Raw genomic sequence first — 19,099 nt, forward strand, 5'->3', positions numbered from 1 at the left:
CCCTTTTTTAACTTTACCTTTTTTTTTTTTTTTTCGATTTCTAATATATGGTCTCTGAATTACTCTTTTTTTTTAAATTACTTTTTACATTAAATAATGTTTCTAAGATTTATTCATGTTACTACTCATAGCTGTAGTTCATTCATTTTCACTGCTGCCTGATGTTCTGTTGTGTGAATACGTAGTTTATCGATTATTTCCTCCATGCAAATTTAGGTGAGCCCTAGATTTTATTATGAACAGTGCTACTATAAACACCTTTGTACATGGCTCCTCTTATTTGTAGGATAGCCAGAGAAAGTAGATGAAGCCAAATTAAAATTGAATTTTAGACAAAATTTAAAAATTACTCATTGTTTATCTTAAACACAAACTTTAAAAGATAACATGAAATTGTTTTTCAGGCGTGGTTGAACTGATTTTCACTTCACTATCAGTGTGTGACAGTTCCAAATTCAGCCATATGATCTCAGAAACTTGGTATAAAATTGTGGTCTTAACAGGAAGTTCTCTAATTATTAATGTGGTTGTGCATCTTCTTAAATTCTAATTTTTTCCTACTCCCTCTACTATGAAATGCTGTTCATATATTTTGTCCATGTTTCAATGGGGTTGTTTGCCTTTTTCATATTGATTAATAGGATCACCTTATATATTCTGAAACAAAACTGGTGTACATGTGTTATAAATATCATTCCCCACTCTAACTTGTTTTTGTTTACTAACCTTATGGTGATTTTTGATGTGCAAAGATTCTTTTTAGTGTAATCAATTTTTAAATCTTTCCCAATAAGGACTTTTGTCTATAAAAATGTTCCCTATATTTCATTATTAGTTAAGTAATACTGGTAATGTGACTTAATCAACTTAAATGCTTAGTAGCTTAACACAAATGAAAATTATTTTTATTCACATTAAGTTCAATTCATGGCAGGATGAGGTGGGAAGGGTTCTGCTCCAAGAAGTCATCCAGGGACCCAGACTGATGAAGCCTCTACTGTCTTCAACCATTGGTTTTCAAAGCTACCCTGACTACAGACATCTAGTCTGTAGACAGGGCAAGAAAGAATGTGAAAGATTGCATGAGAGATTTTTATGAGCCATGCCTAGAAGTGATGTGAACTCAAGTGATGCTAATTTCTGCTGGTCCACAAACTATTACCTCTCTCTCACTCAGTAGTACAGAAATTAAGAATAAGTATTTATAATTTTTAATAGCAATCTGACAAAGTAATTTTATGTGTATCATATCTAATAAAAAACTGGCTTGCATTTGGTCTGACTTTTTAAATATCAGTTTTCTGGCAGTTTATCTCTATTTTCATTTACAAAAGTATTGGTCTATAGTAAATTGGAGAGAAACTGTCCATTACCACAGACGGTTTGAGAAGCACTGGTGTACACCATTTCAGTCCACAAACTGTTGGCCAAAAGTCACTCACATAATCCTACCCCAAGGCCAAGAGACCTGGGAAACATTGTCCCTAACTGGGCAACCTCTTCCTCACAAAAAATCTAGTCTATGGAAGAGGTGTATAATCTTTGTTGAACTGCCAACATTGCTGCTACAATTTTATTCCAAAAGTCTTAAAGTATTGCCTTTCACCTTTAATTCACTATATCCATCTAAAAATGATTTCTAGGGGCGCCTGGGTGGCTCAGTGGTTGAGTGTCTGCCTTTGGCTCAGGTTGTGATCCTGGGGTCCTGGGATAGAGTACCGCATCGGGCTCCCGATTGGAGCTGCTTTTCCCTCTGCCTGTGTATCTGCCTCTCTGTGTGTCTCTCATGAATAAATGAATAAAATCTTTTAAAAAACTAAAAAATAAAAATGACTTCTGTATATGGTATGAGTTAAGGATCCAGTTTCACTTTTTTGCTTACGTATAACCATATATATGTATGTATGTGTATTTTCCATATGTGTAATTTCCCAGCACCTCTGATTGAACAGTCCATCCTTTCCCTAATGATCTAAAGTTACTTCTAAAAAAATAAATAAAAATAAAGTTACTTCTGTCATACATCAAATGTGCAAGACTAATTGAAGCCAGAACACAATTGTATGGCTCTGTACCTGTTGTTAAGATATTTACATTACTGTTAGTGTATATGATATAGGAGTCAGTTTCTCCCAGGAGGTGCAGCCTCTTAAGTAGCTACTCAGAGGGTACAGCTCCAGCTATGCACACAGTTGCCTGGGATGATAGTTGTTTTAGCAAGGCTTTCCTTGGCTCTCTCCTTTCCAGATCTCTAAGAGCCTGGCTCTGTTGGTATCACATCCAGCCATTAGGCTCCAGTAATTGCCTACTGATTGCTCCATTGCTTTTGACAGTGTCCTGGGGGCATGAATTGCTCCACAGTCTAATCCAATTACCTTTAGTCTCCTTTGCAAAGGTAGTCTTCAAGATTTGTTCTGATCTCAAGAGGGCTTCTCTTAAGTGTCTCTTCCCCAGGCTTTCCCTAGTAAATTAGTTGGTCTGCAGTTTAACTTGTTGCTGCCATGGAGCTACCAGCTTCCTCTTAATTACTACCATAATATCCATTGTTTCCAAGAGCACCTTTGGGTTTGAATCTTCTCAGACTCTTCCAAATAAATTCCATTCCACTGGTAGAGCTTCTGAATTCTCTGTTCTAATGGACTTTCTCTCCTCCTGGATAAAATCTCTGAGCCACTGCTATGGAGCTGGCGATAGGGACAGTGGCCCACTTCTCTCAGAATGATACCTCTGCTTTGGGAGCAGAGTTCTGGGAGGAAGTAATGGTCTGTTCTTTTCAGGATGTCTCTGCTGGCATGGAACTCCCAGCTTACATGTGAGCTGGGGTGAAAGTAATTGGGGTCCCAGTACTCATGGCCTGTCCTATGAATAGTGTCTGAAAGGAAGAAATGAGTTCCCAGTCTCCAATCTCCTGACTGTGCTTGTCCATTTGCCTGGAATTTAGCCTTTGCAACACGAACTTAAAGAAAATGAGAAATCCTGGCAGCCTGGTCCTTCCACAGAGATACCATAGCTCTTCACTGGGATCTAGAATATGGGGCCCTTTGTAGCCACACCCACCTGGAGTTGAGCTTTTGTCATACTGAGCAGCGAAGGGGAGGCTGCTGGTCACGGTTCAAGTGTCACTGACTCTTGATGTTCTTACCAAGATTTTGTATATTTTCTTACTAAAATTTTCTTCATCTGCTGTATTCTCTTCAATTTCAAGAAACTTTAAATGGTATTTTTAAAAAAATTCTTTGGGATCCCTGGGTGGCTCAGCTGCTTAGCGCCTGCCTTAGGCCCAGGGTGTGATCTTGGAGTCCCAGGATCCAGTCCCACATCAAGGTCCTTGCCATGGGGCCTGCTTCTCCCTCCGCCTCTCTCTCTCTCTCTCTGTCTCTCATGAATGAATGAATGAAATCTTTAAAAAATAAAAAATAAATTCTTACCAGTTGTAGTTGTTTCACTTGGGAGCAAGTCCATGGAGCTCCTCATACTGTCATTTCCCTCGAGATGAATTTAAAGGCATAACGCTCCCATCCAATGACTGAGCAGAGTAGGGGAGTAAAGGCCCCAGCCCTCTCTCTAACTTGGAACAACTCTCAAGGACTATCCTAGGTCTAGAGCTCCACATAAGGTTGCTGAAGATCTTTGCTGGGACTGCATCTCAGCTCAGTTTCTCCCTCTGCCTACTTCTGCTTTTTTGCTGTTTTCTCATGCTGTCCCTTAAACCACTCCCTAATACATGACTTGCTGTCTCTATCTCAGAGTCTACTTCCCAGGGAACCCAATAGCAGAGTCTTGGGCATCATTACACCATTCTCTTTATTTTTGTACATGTTCAAAGTTTCCATAGTGAAAATTTAAGAAAAGAAAAGAACTGAGTCAGACTGGATGTAGTGGATAAGATTATAAGTGACAAGCCATCTCTAAGGACTGGTTTGGGAGACTGTGTGGTGCCATTCATTGAACAGGGAATGCAGGAGGAGGAGACATTTGGAGAGCATATGATGAACCGTTTGGAGCACACTCAGTTTTACAGAAGCCAAATTTGAGGTTCCTGTGGGAAGCAGTATAGTCTGGGTACAATTATCAAGCTAGAAACAATTCATCAAAATAAAAGTAATGGTGACTCAGAACATCTTAAATGGCCAATAAACATTCTCTTTAGTCTTTAATCATGTTTTGCCCACTAACAGTTGAATGTGTGAGTAGCTCTTAGAATGGGAATTAACCACAATGCTAATGGTAGGCACCACATTCTGGAATATTTATCACCCACAGGTCTTAGAATAACATTGTCCTCATCTGTTCAAGCTGCTAGAAGAAAAATACCATAAGCTGGGGAGCTTATAAACAACAATTTATTCCTCACAGTTCTAGAGGCCAGTGAGGACCCTGTTACAGTTGCAAATGGCTGACTCTCATAGTATTAGGGTTCTACTTCAGAGAAAGGCATTATAACATATAATGCTACTGTAGCAACTAGACTTGCTAGAAGAGCTGCCCCACTTCCTAATACTGTCATCTGGGAGGTTAGGTTTCAACATACTAATGTTGAGAGGAAACAAACATTCTGAATATAGCAGACATCTTAGACTCACTCAACTCTCAGTAATTGTTCACTGAATGAATGGATTGCACTGAAAGAACTAGAAGATAGTCCTCTTTCCCCCATTCTTTTTCTCTGATCATAATTCTTCTCTGGTCCCTTTGTCACTTAAGATCTTCTACTACCTTTAATTATGTGTGAGTTGTCCTTGTGCAAACAGAGTTGAAGGTTTTAAGGAACAATCAAAGATGAATCATATAGAGTCATGCTTGCAGGAACTAAGAACTTTAGTAGAGGAGAGGAGACATGCATAAATGACCAAGGAAGATAAAAAAAAAAAAAAAAAGTAAAGTAAGGAAGCTAAAGGTGTACTGACATGGCAGTTCACAGAGATGGCAAATATTTGCCATCAAATTTCCTGGGAATAGCCATAGCACCTACCCAGGCTATGCTGGCTCCTTTCTAATTTGTAGTGTTAAGAACTCACTTTTGTTTATGTTTTTGCTTTCAATATTCTGCCAGCAGACTGGGAAATCAGGAAACAGTCTATGATGGTTTACCCCTCAGCTGTTCAGAGCTCCTGTGTTTGTCATAGCAGTTGTGTGTAGAACCATTAAGAAAAAAATGTTTGAAAGAATAATATTATCTAGGAATATTTGTTTGTTTAAGGTTTTATTTATTTATTCATGAGAGACAGAGAGAGAGAGAGGCAGAGACACAGGCAGAGGGAGAAGCAGGCTCCCTGCAGGGAGCCCGACGTGAGCCTCGATCCGGGGACCGCAGGATCACACCCCGAGCCCAAGGCAGATGCTCAACCACTGAGCCACCCAGGTGCCCCCTGTTTCTCAACTTTTTAAAATGCATTGCCCTTGGTGATAAACATTACAGCCACCCACTACAACCCCTAGCCTGTTCTGCTCTATAATCACCAGTTTATGATTTTTTTTCCAGTTTATGATTATTAAGCATCCATAAGACCAAAAGAGTTGTAGCACTCTCCTTAAATGGCATCTCCTTAAATAAATACAAACACCCAAGATGATTGAGGCTACAGATCAGTTTTTATTAGTAAAAAATATTTAAAACACTCCAATCACTTTTTAAAAATGGACTCTTACTTTCACAGTCTGTTTGAAAAACCATAAACAGTGAATTTTCCTGAGGCAAACAATTTAAAATAAAATGTAAAATGTTGACAACTGTGGATATGCACAGATGAAGTTATTTATTTTAAACAATACCTTTCTTTGTACTTTTACTACAAACTGCAAAATCGTAAGATACCAATTACGGGAGATTAAACTTAAATGCCCCAAGCTTTTCCGTATTCCATAAACTCACCTCCCTTCTGTCCAACAAGATTATCTTCTCCCAAAGGATTCTCAATAGCTGGCCTCAATAGGATGCTGGCACACAACATTCAGAAAACACGACAAACAAAACACAAAACAAAGCAAAAAAACACCTGGGGCAGCTAAGGTTCCAATTTACTTAATCAGGGATATCTCAAAGTGCTTTATTTAAAATAAACTAAATCTTTGAGTGCCTTATGGGAAATATATTTAAATAACCGAAACAGTCTTCTAATTTTTGACCAGATTAGTAGATGACTAATTTTAAAAATCTGTTATATAGTTAACCAAGGTCCCATCTGATAGGAGACCTCAGATATTTTTCTATTCCACAAAGCACAGCTTCACATCCCAAAGTATTTGGGAATTCTGCAGACAGGTTCGCAGCAACGCGAGTGTCAGTTCCTGAACCTCCCAACCGTTTCATCCCCCAAAGAAGCTTGGGCAAGGGCCAGGCGTCAGAATTGGACAAATCACGGAAGACAAAGGGCACTGCTGACCACGAGCGCACCCGCCCGTCCCCGCTAGAGGCCGGGAGGGGCCGCGCCTCCCGCATGAGCTCTAACACGTAGGCGGAGCGGACCCGGCCTGGGAGCCCGGAGCCGGGGCCGGGGCTGCGGTGCTGCGCCCGAGCACGTACCGGGGCGTGGCCTGCAGCGCGGCGGGCGGGGTTTGGGGAAGTTTCTCCCAGAGGCTGGTGTTTCGCATCCTCATCATGTAGAACCAGCGGCACCGGGGTTCCAAGGGGTGGCCGGTCCTCTCCGCATCCCTGTTCTTTTCCCCGCCGAGGATCTATCTGGTCAGTGCTGCTCTCAGGCACCTGTCTTTCCTCTCCGTCCCGCAATGGAGCCGAGACATGGGAATAAAAGAAATTAAATAGTACAAGGAGATCGGGTGTCTGGGCAGCGTCTTGGATAAAACCGTCCACTACAGGTAAGAAAATTATGTCCAAATGAAAGGTATGAACACCACAAAGCTCCAGAAGGCGTTTGATAGGAGGGTTTGTGATAAGGTATAGCTTTTATATTACAGGGAGACTATTTCGTATCAAATTCTACAGATCAAACCACGATCTGTAAAACGATCTGGGACAACAGGTTCTGCGCTATTTTAAGGGATGAAATAGGAGTGAAGCGGTTCGTGGCAGACCTAAAAACAAAACAAACACCTGAGTGAAAGATTTTCTCTACACTTTTGTTGGTTCCAGTTGGCAACATGTTGGCAAAGGGCTTACTTAACCAAAAAGAAAAAAGATTCCACATTCTTTGCACCTTGTTTTTCATTGCTACATTGGAAATAAGAATTTGTAGAATCTAAATGTTTACATTTATGCAAAGCCAGTAACTTTAAGCTCATATTTTCTGTATTATAGAGGTTGTAGGCGATAAGAGCTATTTGGAGTGCTAATTGCAAAGTTATACAAACTTAAAAAAATTAAATAAACGTGTCTATTCTGCCATTAAGCCAAACAGCTCAGGGAGAACTGTATCCATGATATACTTTTTCTAGTTCAGTAACGAGCTTTCCATATATCACCTCACTTATCTGTTTAATGTCTCCATCACCAGACACCCAAATCTCTCGTTCAAATGCAAAATTTGATAGCACTTTAGAACACCATTTTTACTCATTGTCATTTGTGTCTTACCATTTCTCACTTAGGACACCCCCTCAGTGTTCTCTATGACTTCATTACCTTCACCCTATTGCTTTCTCTTGTTTGCTATTTAAACAGTTAAAAGGGAAGAGTATGTGCTACTTACCTGGCTAGCAGGCTGCAGCGTTCAGCACCATGGGCTATGGAGTCACTTATGGCCAGCTCCAACGCTTTGAACCTTGAGCTACCTCTCCAAGACTGTTTTCTCATGTATAAATGTGATATAAATATTAACTCCTAGGGTTTTTTGAGGATTGTGAGATAACATGTAAAATGTTTAGCACAAAGTCTAGCATATAATACTGAAGAGATACCAGATTCGTTTTAACTCCTAATCTAAATGCCATTGTACTAAGTTGTGGTAAGCTCTCTGTGACACTTTTTAGTCCCAAAGTTAAAAGTGAGGCCTAGAACAAAAGAACAAACTATACTAACTGCTCTGCTATACTTTCTTCATCTGTGAAAATAATACTGTGGTCATTCGCTCACAACAGCACCAGAGAACCGGCGAAGTATAGGCACGCATAGGAAGAAGAGCTATTATAGAATTCTAGCTGCTAGAGTATACTTCAGAGAAACGCATTATAAAGAAATAAGTGACAGTCTCAGAGGTCACAATGCTGGAAATGAAGGGCTGGTTGTGCTATTTCCAACAGGTTCAAGGACTCCAGGGAGGGTTGTTTTCTGAATGACCAAGACGTGGGTACTTGTTTTCTTCCAGTTCTGCTGTTCTTTAAAGTGACTTCCTCTTTTAAATAACTGCTCTTACAAGCCATTTTCTGACTCCTTATCATTACATAATCTGATCACTTATACTTACTAATATTTGAAAACTAAACATATACTAGTTTTCAACTAAAGCTAATTTGCTACCAAAATAAGCAGAATTTTTGGTATTTTGAGCTGAAAATATTATGCAACTATGTTATTCTGAAATGCCATCTCTACACTATCTGTAATGAAATACAGACATACTTTGGATTATAGTATTTACAGTGAACTATACATGTGCCCCCCAAATCTTGGAGTAAGTCTTCATATTATAATTTTTGTTCCCAAATTTTCATGTAATTGTAATAACATTTTCTTCAGTCTTAGAAAACAGCCACCTATGATCTGGGGCTTAGTTCATTTTGTCCAGGATATTTTGTTCTTATAACATCAGGTTACAGGACCTAAGGCTCTGGCACTGCCTATGTAATTTGTCCATAAAAATCATTTGCTGTTACTTCTAGATGCAGAGGTTCACGGGGGTTTTTAATCTTTTTGTGCTAAATTTTTTAAGTGAGAATGTATTACTTTTATAATCATAAAAGAAACAGAACTATTCCATAAACAAAATACAGAAAAAAATTGAATAAAGCGATTTTAAAAATATATACAGTATCATTTAAAAAAATGCAAGGTTTGTTCTAATTTCATATTAGAGTCAGAAGACCTAAGTTTAAATCTTTGGGGTACCATTTACTACCTTGAAGACTTGGACAAGTCGATTATCATTTGAAGTCTACATATTTTTATCTATGAAATGGGAATAAATTGGAAATCTTGTGGCCCTTACAACATTATGTAACTATAATGTTCAGGATTTGCTTCACTCATCTCATTCACCTGGGATTAAAGCATTAAAATCTGCTTTACTTTAGTAGGTTCACAAATTTATAAATGATAAGTTTCTTTTCTAAAGGCGTTTTTACAGTGGAACATTATACTTAATACTTAACATGACATTTAGGGACAGTATACATTAAAGTGATGGCAATAAAATGTAGAAATAATCACTGATGTATAACTTTCATAAAATAATTAAATTATTGGTAATCAGTTTCATGAGTTGGAGGCATTGAAGCAAATATTTTTAATATAAAAGCTGATCAAAGGGGGCCTGGTCCACAGAAGATGTTTATTCGATGTAACAAAACAATACAGTTAGTGTTAGATCCAACCACAAAAAGCAAAAGGAATGAAAAATTTGTACAATGCACATAGAAAAACAAGATGTTTACTGTGACAACTATATATTTCTAAAATAATGCTTCTAAAATTACTCAATTATTGAAATCTACATGAAAACAGAAGGATGTTAATAGCGACAAAGTGCATAAAAACCAAACATCAAATTTTGAGCAAATTAACATACTAGGCAATTTTGCTAACAAAGCATGATTTTTTTTTTCTTGTTCATAATCTGCTCAAAATATCTTTATACCAACAGGGTGGGCAGAACATTTAGGTTTAATATCAATTACACAATATTAGCATAAACTTCCACAACTACAGATAGGGTATTGTTTTCTTTTGAGCTGGCAAAGTGACTACAGAAACATCAGATCATTTCTCTGAATTGAGAATTTTATCCAAATAAATGTCACATACCTTCCAGATATATGCATATCTTTCTATATCATGTAAATGGCTTTACCCATTTAAATAATAAACCATACAAGCATTTAAGAATCATTATTATATGATCAACAATGTCATGTTCCAGGTTTAACAATTTCATAGGCCAAAAAAAATTTCTTCTTAAAAACTAGTTTTATAAATGCAGAATATATTGCATGAGTAACTGCTGGTATTTTCTTAAGAAAATATATTGTGCAATTGTGGCTACCATGTACTGCTGGCAAATCATTATTGTTTATGTAAAATGTGAAAAAACTGAGTAAAAATTTTTCAAACTGATCATGATGAAAGGTTACTGCCTTCTTAAAAAAAATTATATTGGCATCTTATTAAAAATAATTCGATAAGGGACAAACTCCCTAGCCCAAAATAAATAAATAAAAAGGTGCATTTTAAAAATGACGCTACTGCAATGTAATGGTTTAAATACCAAGGAACTGTGAAAATGTGCTGTCTGTGATCTGGCGTTAAAGAATGTACTAAAAAAGAGCATTAATGTAAATGAAGTAGAAAGGGGATCAAGACTGAACTTAACCAAGTTTGTGCAGTATTGTAGCCAGGCTTCTAAAATTAGATATAGAAAATATAAATAGACTGCTTTAGGTAATGAGCCACCAGTGTCCAAAAAAAGGAATGAGATTATGAAAAAGCTCAGTTAACTTGATCCAAAGCTCTGAGTAATTCTTCACCCTGCAGTAGGTTTCTGCTGCCTTGTATAGGAGCATTAACTTCACAATCATAACTGGTCAGTTGTGGTAATCCACTCTCATCCATTGATTGCCCCAGCAGTCTACACGCTAAATCTGAAAAACAAAGACATGCCTAAATATTTGTTCACCTCATCAACAAATATTTTGAACACTCACTATGCTATAGGTATTGCAGGAAAATCAAATAAGCTCTAGGTTTTCAGTCTATAGAGCAAAACCACAGCTATGTAAGATAGGTAAGTGCAATAAAGTGTTACTGGTGCTGTCACAGCATTTAAAGGACACAATGATGGCAAATGGAGTGATAAATCAATTTTGAAAAGGGCATAAAAATGTACAATTTTCAGCTTTTATTCAGTATTGATAGCACAGAGACAGATATATATAAAAGGTAATTTCTAAAAATTAAAAGTTCCATCTTGAAATAGCTATTCCTGCGTTACGACCAGCAGATAAAATGCTACCTTACTTTTAATGATGCTAAAGAATGAAAATGACTCTGAGAGTAAAGCTTCTAAATAAAGTTTCACATATTTTAATTCTCTGTGGAATGTTGAAGGATAGAAAGAATAAACTAACCAGAAGGTATTAAAATAATTGTCTTTTGCTCCATTCCATTCTGTTCACTAGACTTGCATCCTTTTACGCGTTTCCAAGAAAGTGATGTAGTAGTTGCACGATCATCTGGCTGCTGTAATAATGTTCCCTAAAAACAGTAAAGTTATTTCAGTTTTACTGTGTTGAATTTCTTTTAAATCAACAACTTTGAAGTCAGGTTAAATTTAATAACAGTACAAAGGCAGATTTCTTAAATACGGCCCTAAATTATTTTTCTTTCTTTCTCTTAATATACTATGATAAAGTCATTTGCCACTCATTATGGCAATTGTTTCTGTGAATGCTTTCCAGTTAGTATTACCTGAAAATATCAGTATGAATAACACCATCCCTGATTTAACATTAACTACTGTCTACAACAAGAATGTATTCATTAAATGTATTTTAAAAAATATTTCATTTACTTATATGACAGAGAGGGAGCACAAGCAAGGGGAGCAACAGAAGGAGAGAGAGAAGCAGACCCCCTGCTGAGCAGGGAGCCCAATACGGGGCTCAATCCCAGGACCCTGGGATTATGACCTGAGCTGAAGGCCGACACTTAACTGACTGAGCCCCTCATTATATGTATTTTTATGAAATAGTACATACAAAGTGAAAGAAATAATGTTTAACCTCTGAAAATATAATTTTTGTATCTGGGAAAAATGAAGAATTAGCTATATATTAATTTACATTATATATAGTACATTAGCTAGAACAGAAAAACAAGTATGTACTCTCACACTTACAATTCCTACTGCTTGAAAAAGTGAACCGTCATGTTCTATTTTTCGCTTTCTCTGCGCATTCTGCAAAGCTAGTATCTTTGGATTTAGTTCTTCCTCAGGAATGGTAGTTCTGAAAAAAATATGATTGCTTTATTTTTAAAATATCTAACTTTTTTTTGAAAATATATAATGCTTGTTTGCCAACATTAAGGAATATAATGTTATATGTAAAAGAACTTTCCTGATTACTTAAGTTTATCATCTTAAAAGTCAAAGCTCAATTTTTAAAACAAAATTTCTTAAAATATGCATTTACCTGTTCATAAAACAGATCTGAACACAACTAAATTGACATTTTTATAGGTTAAAGTGAAATATTGGCTCTTCATTCCACTCAGTATAATATACAGATATTCTTGGGACTATAGTAATACAAGGTAATTTCACATTTGTACAGTGTTTTTTCATTTATAAAACACTGCATGTTCATTAGTTCACTTTAGCCTCACACCAGTCTCCAAGATAAAGGAGGTATATAACACCCATTTTATAAATGAGAAACCTGAAGCTTGTTTTCAATGGGGCTTTAAGCAAATTACTTAGTTAGGTGCAGATATGGAAGTACATTCTAAATCTTAAATCTCCTAATACCCATTCCTTTCCCAGTAATCTTTCCCACTAAACCACTTTGTCCTCAGTATTGATCTGGTTATCAAATTTGAACTATCTGCATTTAAATTAATATTAAATAGTGAAGAACTGTTTTTGCATCAGGCAAATGAATTATCATCTATTTTGTCTCTTCAAGAATTCCTCCCCCCAGCTCATACACAATCACAATGTCTCTTTGCTCTGTTCCATGCAGTTGGAATGCCATATGGATATCACTTACCCATATGATACATGATTCAAATTGCTCTCCTACATGCAGTTTTGTTTTGTATTTTAAAAAATTCTATAAAACCTTCACTATATAGATAGGCAAGTTTAAAAATTCCTATATAAATATATTATCTTTATGAAGCATAACTCTGTCATGTAAATATCACTTTAGTATTAGTAAAAAAAAAAAAAGCCTTCATAGAGCTCTTCAAGGTAAGTTCATCTCTTAAAAGTGGCAGCATATACTATTTTGGAACTAATGTGGAAAAAAACTGCTAAAGTGACTATATGGTAGACTGGCTTTGACAGGTAGTTAGCTGTTCAGAGAACTTAACATCTCATAGTCCTCTGTACTAACAGTAAACTGTAAATTCGAAGTCATTACCAATTCTACAACTATAGTCATTCATCTATCCATCTAATAACCATTTACTGAGCAACTAATACAAATTACATACTGTACTAAATATTAGTACCATCTAAGACATTGTCACTGCCTTAAAAGAGCTGAGTCTACAGTCAGTTAGTGACATACTAATTTGTAAAGTAAATGCAATCACTTCTTTGTTAATAATCTAAAGCCCCAAGATCTTTTCTTAGTTCTGGAAAAAGGTTCCTCCTAGCATTCTAGGTAAAAATAGTGATGAAGGGCAGAACAAAAAGGCCGTAAATTCTTGTTATGGCAGTGCTTTCCTCCTTAAACTGCCCCACCAACTAGCTAAAACTTGTTTCCTCTGATTACAGCCTCAAATTTAAAATGTCAAATCCCACTATAAAAATTACATATAGAGCTGAGTGAAATAAGTCAACTGGAGAAGGACAAACATTATATGGTCTCATTCATTTGGGGAATATAAAAAATAGTGAAAAGGAATAAAGGGGAAAGGAGAAAAAATGAGTGGGAAATATCAGGGAGGGAAACAGAACATGAGAGACTCCTAACTCCGGGAAATGAACTAGGGGTGGTTGAAGGGGAGGTGGGAGGGGGGTGGGGGTGACTGAGTGAAGGGCACTGAGGGGGGGCACTTGATGGGATGAGCACTGGGTGTTATTCTATATGTTGGCAAATTGAACATCAATAAAAAATAAATTTATAAAAAAAATACAACTTAAAAAATTATATATAGAAATTGTAACTTAAAATTTGGGTGGTATAAAGGTATTTGCTCAAACTAACTCCATAAAAGCAACATCATAAATCATGCTTAGATTCTTGTTGTAGCTTTTAAACATTTATTTAACCTATAATATAGCTAACGTTCTATAAATATGTAATGAAAAATAAAAGCAATTATACATAAATTTTAAAAGAAGGCTTGTAAATAAATACCTGTATTAAATACTGAGGATTGAAGACTATCAGGCTCAATTTGAAATGGGGAATTGGAAATACCCTTAGGTTGGAAGGTCTTTTATTCAAGTAAGCTTTAAAATAACTCAAAGAGACAGAAACAGTGAAGATGGTTAACTAGTCTGATTTACTTAACTACAAGAAATTGGGCCAATTTTTGTACATTTAAGAACTTATTGGCCGCATTATATTTTTTAAAGGTACTGGAAGACCCTCCTACCTCCTACTTTTAGATAGGTGATGTGGTTATTTTCAAGAAAATAAATACACAAGTTAATTTAGAAACATTTTTTTGAGTGCTTGTTTTATCAGAATTTGTATGTCAATTTAATATTCTTAAAGCATATTTACCAGAAAGTTAGTTATGTTTAGACATAATTAACCCTACATACATTTTAATAAAAGAGCTGTAACGTTAGTATTATATATAAATACCTTTGACTCAAAGTGACAGATAACACGTTAGGGCTTCTTGGATGAGATTTTTCCGTCTGTTCTATTACTCCTTTTCCTGCTCTGTTTGGTGAGGCTGTCCGACTTCCAGTATCACTGTATGGTGATGTTGTGGCACTAGTAGTTATTTTAGGTACATGGGTAGGAGATGGAGCTGCAATCAATATTTTAATGTCTTCTATGCCATCTTTTGTCACTGTTTTTAATTCATCAGTGGTAGCAGTGGTACTGGTAGTAGTAAGAGGAGGTTCTTGCATTGGAGTCGGCTGGAATACTGTAATTGTGCTCGCACTTTGAGGACTTGTAGAACTGCTTTCCAGTGGTGACAACTGATCGAAGGAACGTAACTGGAAGTCATCATCCATTGGGATATAAGGAGCTAACATCTCCAAGTCTAAATCAGTGTCCTTTAAAGCAAAAAGTACATGAGTTTTACAATGGCCACATCGTATAAAAGAAAAACAAGTTAACCCCAAAATCACTTCAAGCTAAAAATTAATGAAGTTTAATAGAAAATATAATAAACAAGTTCATATACCTGGGTGGAAAATGGATTCTTTGCTTCTGTGTCTTCAGCAAAAAGTTTCTCTACCAATTCAAGCTTAAATTCATTGACCATATCACTATCCACATCAAAACAATATTCACTGGGACTGTTGGGCTGTAAAAGGAATTCAATGTGTTTACTTTTCCCTGAGGAAACCTACATATATTTTGTTAGTTAGAATTCTCAAGCCAGACCTCAGAGAATAGAATACACAACAAAGTCCATTTCTTCTATCACATTTTATCTAACTAGTGACAAGTTAAACTTCAGAGCTTGCATTTATAACTATACATTTCTATGTAACAACATCATTTATGAAATTAGGACTAAAAGATACATTCATCTGCTTCTTCTGAAGAATAAAACTCATCTACTAATTCAACTCCCACATGGTACCTAATTGGCCAATAACTAGATATGATATACTCACTGGAATCTACCTTTATCCTGAGAGGCCAAACTTCCGTGATGATGTACCTAAAAATCTCACATGTTTCGGGGATGGGGTAGGGGTGAGGACGTAAGTTCTTTTACTTACATTCACCTTAATGAATATAGTACTATTTTAGGGGTTCCAAGCAAGGATTCTAACCAGTCACCTGTAACTACATAGTCTAAGCATAAGCTTTTGCTTTCTTCATTTTAACATTTGTTAGATTTACTTTTGTTAGATAAAAAAACAAAATAAATCAATAGATTTTTATGCTGGGTAAGCTGAGCAACTACAGCACAGACTGTATTTTTCAGAAGGCTGTGAGATGTCAAATCTCCCTACTCTTAGCTCACCAGTTTGAACTGATAAATATTTCATGTAAAATTATTCACCACTTATTAAGACTTACCTGTGCCTCATGGGTCATAATATTCAAGTCTGAGTTGCCTTACTACTCCTGAGCATATTTTTTGACATAGTAAGCTCTGAAATGGAATCATTCTAGATTTAGAAATAAAGCCCTATGTGACATCTTTAGTCTTGGCCTCAGCCTAACCCTTAAAAACTATTTTCATTGTGTTTATAGAAAAACTATTATCAAGACAGAACTTGAGTAAAAAATAGTTATTAGGTATTTACTCTGTTTAAGACTTGGTATTTTCATATTATACTTATCTAGGATTTCAAAACAGTGATGGAAATTGGGCTAAATTAGGCAAATAGCTTAGGGTCCCTTCGCTTTTAAAAAGCTTAGTTAAAATAAGCCTTTTGCTACTTGACAGTTCTCCAACTCATAGGGTAATATACCTTTGAGGGTAGCAATTACAGGCACACACATTGTTCTCTATGGATGTCTAAATTCAAGACTTTTTTTGTATTCATTTTATAAATACATTCCTAAAATTAAAATATGAAAGTTATCCTCTTCTTAGATCATGACACCTACCTCAGGTGAACTTTGTCTAGTGCTTCCATCAGAAGGACTAGCTGGCTGATCTTGAATCTGGGGCATAGTAAAAGAAAGTTCCAGTGACTCTGGATTTGGCTCTAATTTTAACGCAACTTCTTGATTGAGTGCCGGGTCAGCACTACTTCGAAGTGGCTTTGGAGTTTCAGAAGCAGGTAATGGAGACATTGCCAAATTTATATTCTGTAATTTTTCGTTGGATGAGGGGAGCATTACATCATTATACAACGGAACTTCCTCAAGTTGTTGGTCATCAGTTTCTGTGTCTATAGGGGAAAAAATTATTAATCAATTTAAAGAATGGCTAGATTTTAACATATAGGGAATTATATGTCCCCTTTTACAAAAGGTCTAATTCACTCAAACAAGAGTGTTACCAAATTTTCCTTAATCAGAAAGTTTACAGATATTATGGTATAATCATTAAATCTGAGTTGTCTTTCCAATCTACTGTTGACAGGTCCTATTATATTTATGGCATAAAAATCCCCTGCAATTCCAACCTTTTCATACCTTCTATTCATTAAAATTTAACCAACTTTGAAATTACAATTTTTATTTTCAGTGTCTGATATTATGGTATGACTGATTATCCTTTAATGAACTACACCTACTGCAATATAACTTTTACACTGTGGAGAAAATATGGCAACAGGATATAGAAATAAGAGTAGCTGAGACACATTCAAGTAGGAAAAAGAAAGACCTAAGAACCCTTTGAAGCACAACTTACAACAATGACACAGAAGCAGGAATGCTTAGAAATTGCAGGGGCAAACATATTTAAGCAAATACTTTGAAAAAGACATTGAAAAACAAAATATATAAGACTACAATATTCACATGATTACCAACAATAACATGTCCAAGTTTAGTTAAAGTGGGCTTGCAGCAACAGATAGAGTTTTTAGGCAATCGAAACAATAACTAAAGACCCACCATTGCTGCCGAAATCTAAAGATATGATTGTGTCTCCAGCAGCTGGGGCCAGTAAAGTTAAAGCATCAGGTTCCTTCTTAAGCTTATCAAAGAGACTACTTGTATCTTCTGATTCAACTTTGGTGAATAGCTGAGTCATTTTCATATCTGAAGATTCAACTGGTTTGAGGACACATTCTGTTTGTTGAAGGGAGAAAATCAAGTCGTGCTGAATAATACCACTGTCAAAAAAGAGAGATTAGTAGTTCTTAAATGAGCATTGACACAATAGGGTGAGGGTGACTGAAATAACCTGTCTCTTAAAATTCTGCTTTATGAAAAGGAACATTTTAAGATGCTTTATACTAATCTCTCATGCATACCTGGTTACATTCAGGGTATAAAATAGCAATATGAAATAAAGACCTCTAAAAATTCAAGAACTTCAGATATCCCTTTGGGAAGAGTGATGGTGACAAAGAAATGTAATAGTCAAGTACATGAAGGATACAAACAGATCTTCACAATTTTTATGCTGATTTAAACATGTAATAAAACCAACACAGAAGAACTCTTTGAGACTGATGTATGAGGTATGACCTAAAGATGGTCCTAAAGTAAAAAGATATATAAACAACCAAGGTCTTTCTAAGGAGGGTGCCATATTTTCCTTGGTGCCAAGAAAATGATACCGTTGATAACACCTGCAGGATAGCGTTGAAGAGGAATGATGAACAACAGATCCATCTTTGTGTTTGGCTTAAATGTAAGTTTTATTGTCCCTTTAATCAATAAATATTTAAGTGTTTACAAGTGAAATGAACCAAGGATACAAAGCTTAAAACACATAACCTTTGCCCTCAGAAGTTTATAACCCAGATATAGGGATATAGGATATATAAACCACAGTTTATATCTACTGTGAAAGTAGATGTGCAAACAATTAAAAAACAAAACGGTAACTGCTAAAATACAGAACATCTGCTTCACAGAGAAGCCAAAAGCTGAAACTCTGGCTCAACTAGTTTTTGGCAAATGGGTAATGGGGAAAAGCAGGACATTCCAAGTGGATGATTCTTATATAATAGGAAAGTCATGAAAGAACTCTTTGGCACTAATATTAAAACATTAAAGTATGGCAAAACTACAACAGCAACATTTAAGGACAGTGTCAGAAGTGGCAACAAATAAAAACAAATTACCAAAGTCTTCCAAAGAGAGGTGGCCACAGATTTTAGAAAGAGGATGGAATCTGTGAAAGCATGTGAGTATAGAAAATGACAAGAAATGATGCTATGCAAGTAAGCCATGGTTTATCTTGGGAGTGATGAAAAGATCTTTAAAATAATTCTAAGGAAAATGAGATGATCAGATATCCATGCAAGAAAACTCAGCATGGTGGTAATTTAGAAGATGGACTAGAAGGGGGGAGTCACCTGCTAAAGTAGATCAAATGAAAGATTAGTTTATGAGACCAATAATATTCACAAGTCAGTAAACTAAAAGAAAAGTTCATGAATATACAAGAGCCATGGACATTATACAGCATTTTACAGTCATTTCA

The 19,099-nt window shown here is 36.1% G+C and overlaps 1 protein-coding gene across 1 annotated transcript in view; it reads right to left on the reverse strand.

The window, feature by feature from the left end:
* Nucleotides 1-9,424: 9,424 nt before the first annotated feature.
* HIF1A (hypoxia inducible factor 1 subunit alpha) overlaps nt 9,425-19,099 on the reverse strand; it is a 42,782-nt gene continuing 33,107 nt past the window's right edge. Inside the window, exons 9-15 of the mRNA XM_055304246.1 lie at nt 17,557-17,777; nt 16,597-16,883; nt 15,209-15,331; nt 14,653-15,077; nt 12,006-12,114; nt 11,236-11,362; nt 9,425-10,749 (exon numbers count right to left, since the gene is read on the reverse strand). Coding sequence (XP_055160221.1) covers nt 10,598-10,749; nt 11,236-11,362; nt 12,006-12,114; nt 14,653-15,077; nt 15,209-15,331; nt 16,597-16,883; nt 17,557-17,777 — 1,444 coding nt within the window. The 3' untranslated portion in view covers nt 9,425-10,597. The remainder of the gene's footprint in view (nt 10,750-11,235; nt 11,363-12,005; nt 12,115-14,652; nt 15,078-15,208; nt 15,332-16,596; nt 16,884-17,556; nt 17,778-19,099) is intronic.

The sequence above is a fragment of the Nyctereutes procyonoides genome, unplaced genomic scaffold, assembly GCF_905146905.1.
Source record: "Nyctereutes procyonoides isolate TBG_1078 unplaced genomic scaffold, NYPRO_anot_genome, whole genome shotgun sequence".
Taxonomy (NCBI): Eukaryota; Metazoa; Chordata; class Mammalia; order Carnivora; family Canidae; genus Nyctereutes; species Nyctereutes procyonoides.